This window comes from Cyprinodon variegatus, unplaced genomic scaffold (assembly GCF_000732505.1).
Source record: "Cyprinodon variegatus isolate N-32 unplaced genomic scaffold, C_variegatus-1.0 Scaffold1679, whole genome shotgun sequence".
Taxonomy (NCBI): domain Eukaryota; kingdom Metazoa; phylum Chordata; class Actinopteri; order Cyprinodontiformes; family Cyprinodontidae; genus Cyprinodon; species Cyprinodon variegatus.
The window spans coordinates 79648-82207 of record NW_015152132.1 but is presented as its reverse complement, the minus strand read 5'-3'; the positions used below and the strand labels follow the sequence as shown (position 1 = coordinate 82207).

Sequence of the window (2560 nt, the reverse complement as noted above, 5' to 3'; positions counted from 1 at the left end):
ATGAAAATTACTCTGAATTAAAAACACTGATCATTTATTGAACAGGATGGAATCATTTCAGATTTAAAGAACTTTCAGAAGTTTGAATTATAAATATATAAAATATAACCAGACTTTTCCTTTAAATACCAACAGGCCATTATGGAAATGAGCTTAAATGTAAAAAAAAAACAAGCTGTCTAAAAAATAATTACTGCAGTAAAGTATAGATTGCCAAAATTTCTAATTTGTTACTTGACACCTCTGCTAATTATTCAGTCAAAACTCAGGCAGGTACCCCTGAACCCAGGAAACGGTGCAGAAGGTCCGTCTAGACCTGAAGCTGTAAAAACACACAGTCCTCACCGACAGAAGGTCCATCAGAGCTCAGGAGAAGCTGCTGCTGCAGAGAAACGTTTACTTTCTGATGGTGTGAGACCAGTTAGAGCTTTTAAGACTGTTGTTTAATCTAGCCGGGCACACACTGTACGATTTTTATACATTTTTTTGCCCTCTGTGGGATGATTCTCTAGTCGTGCAAGAATTTTTCGATGGGGTCGACTCTCAGCCTGATGGTGCGTGGTGTAGTGACCAGGGGGTAACGAGGGGCGATCAGCCTCTAACGACCACCTCTCCATCAGGAATCGTAACGTCTGGAGAAAATTTAAACATGTTTGAAATTCAGTCGGCCGTCATAAGGTGGTCGTGGGCAAATCGCTCAGTGGGAAAAAAACGATTCTTCTTCTATTTCTAAGAGGCATGGCGGGGGTGCTATGAGTGAAATGGAGTTCTTTCTGTCAAACTGACAGACCGTAGTAGCCACGTTAGCTCAGCCATGTCTTTGTCCAAATACGTCGTCTCCTTTTCTTTTTAGGGCTTTTAGCACTAAATTGCCCAAATATCCAAGGCAGCGCGTTTCACTCTAGTGAGCTTCATGTTCCTCTGCTACTGGTTTGGCTTCCAGATAGACGAGTCCGAGTAGCGCCATCTCACTGCGGAGCTGAGTCCCACCTGGTTTTTAGACGTACAGTCTGAGCAGGTAGATCGCATCAGTGCGTTGGGTCGCACAGCGTGAGAACAAACATCGTGAGCTGGGAACTTTTAAACCTGCAGTTTCATCCCACAGTGTGAGCTGTAGCTGCGTTCAACGATTGGAAAAAATCGTACAGTGTATTAGGGACGCACGATATAATCGGCCCCCTATCGGTATCGGCCTTAAAACTGAATATTGGACATCGGCCACCCCACCGATATTTAACCCGATATTTGATCAGCTTCTGAGTTTTTTTCTAAAAAAAAGTCTAAAAAAAAAATANATCTGTCATTTGTGTGTCTTTAGCTTTCTTCAAAATGTGAAACATTAGTGCAGTGGTTTATGTTAAAATAAACCTTTGGGTTAAGTTGTCGCAAGCAGGTTTTTCTTGTGTTTCTTGTGAATTTGGTCTTAAATTTTTATTTCAAGTTGCATTAAAAAGTCTTGAATTTAACTTGGAATGCGTACGTTGATCAGAGAAACTCCAGCAGGAATCTGAAAAGCTTCTGAGTTTGATGCATCTCTGCTTGCAGGCTACTTCTACTCGCAGGATGTGAGTCAGATCTGGCGGGTGGCCGAGGCGCTGGAGGTGGGGATGGTCGGGGTCAACGAGGGCCTCCTGTCCACCCCTGAGGCCTCCTTCGGCGGGGTCAAACAGTCCGGTTTGGGCCGCGAGGGTTCCAAGTACGGCATCGACGAGTACTTGGAGGTGAAGTACATGTGCTTCGGAGGACTCAAACCCTGAACCGGGACGGTGCCGATCAGCTGGTACCGTAAGCGGGTCAGAGACGGTGGTTTGGACCAGCCTAACTTTGAGTGTTGGAGATCAGATGATTCAATGCTGCTAATTAACGTGTCAAAGGAAATTAACCGCTGGTTGATCAGAACAGAACCTGGTTCTGTTTGGTGACATTAACATTTTCTAATCTGAGACGAGGCTGTTTGCACTGATTAGCTGGGAATAAAATTAACCTAAAACCTCCAGATTACAGCATCATCAGCAGAAAACACTGCTGGTTCTAATCTGACCCAGAAACTCTAAAAGAACCCGATGTTTTGTTCTGCAGCAGCCGGACGGCGCTGACCTGCAGGGGGAAATAGAAAAACTAGAACTAACCAATCTGCAACAGCGACCGCCTTTTATAGCTGATGGTCTCTGCTGAGTCGGTGGAACCGTCACAGTTCTACCATTACGGGCCTCCATGTTCCGACACCAACGTCATTCTGGACTTCAACTGGCCGTTAGGCTGAAGCTCGCCTCTCATGTGCTGAACCCATAAAACTGGATCAGAATCCCTTCAAAGTCAAGAAACTTTCTGGTTCCATCATAACTATCCCGGTTTCTGGTTCCACGAGTGGAAACGGACCCAGAGTCTCTACAGGAACATCAAATGATCACTATTATTAACGGACAAAGGTCCGTTCCTTCATAAACAGCCAAACCTGAAGGATTTAGGCAGAAAGGAAAACACTGAAACAGCAGAAGCTTCCTTAAATTTTGAGCCGTCTGTGTTCTCCCTTCCCATAAGTACGGTGGCCCTGAAGTGC

The 2560-nt window shown here is 44.8% G+C and overlaps 1 protein-coding gene across 1 annotated transcript in view; it reads left to right on the top strand.

Annotated features, from left to right (window-relative positions):
• Positions 1-2533, top strand: part of aldh5a1 (aldehyde dehydrogenase 5 family member A1) — an 11694-nt gene extending 9161 nt beyond the window's left edge. Inside the window, exons 8-9 of the mRNA XM_015404263.1 lie at positions 621-625; positions 1516-2533. Coding sequence (XP_015259749.1) covers positions 621-625; positions 1516-1757 — 247 coding nt within the window. The 3' untranslated portion in view covers positions 1758-2533. The remainder of the gene's footprint in view (positions 1-620; positions 626-1515) is intronic.
• The last annotated feature ends 27 nt before the right edge of the window (positions 2534-2560 follow it).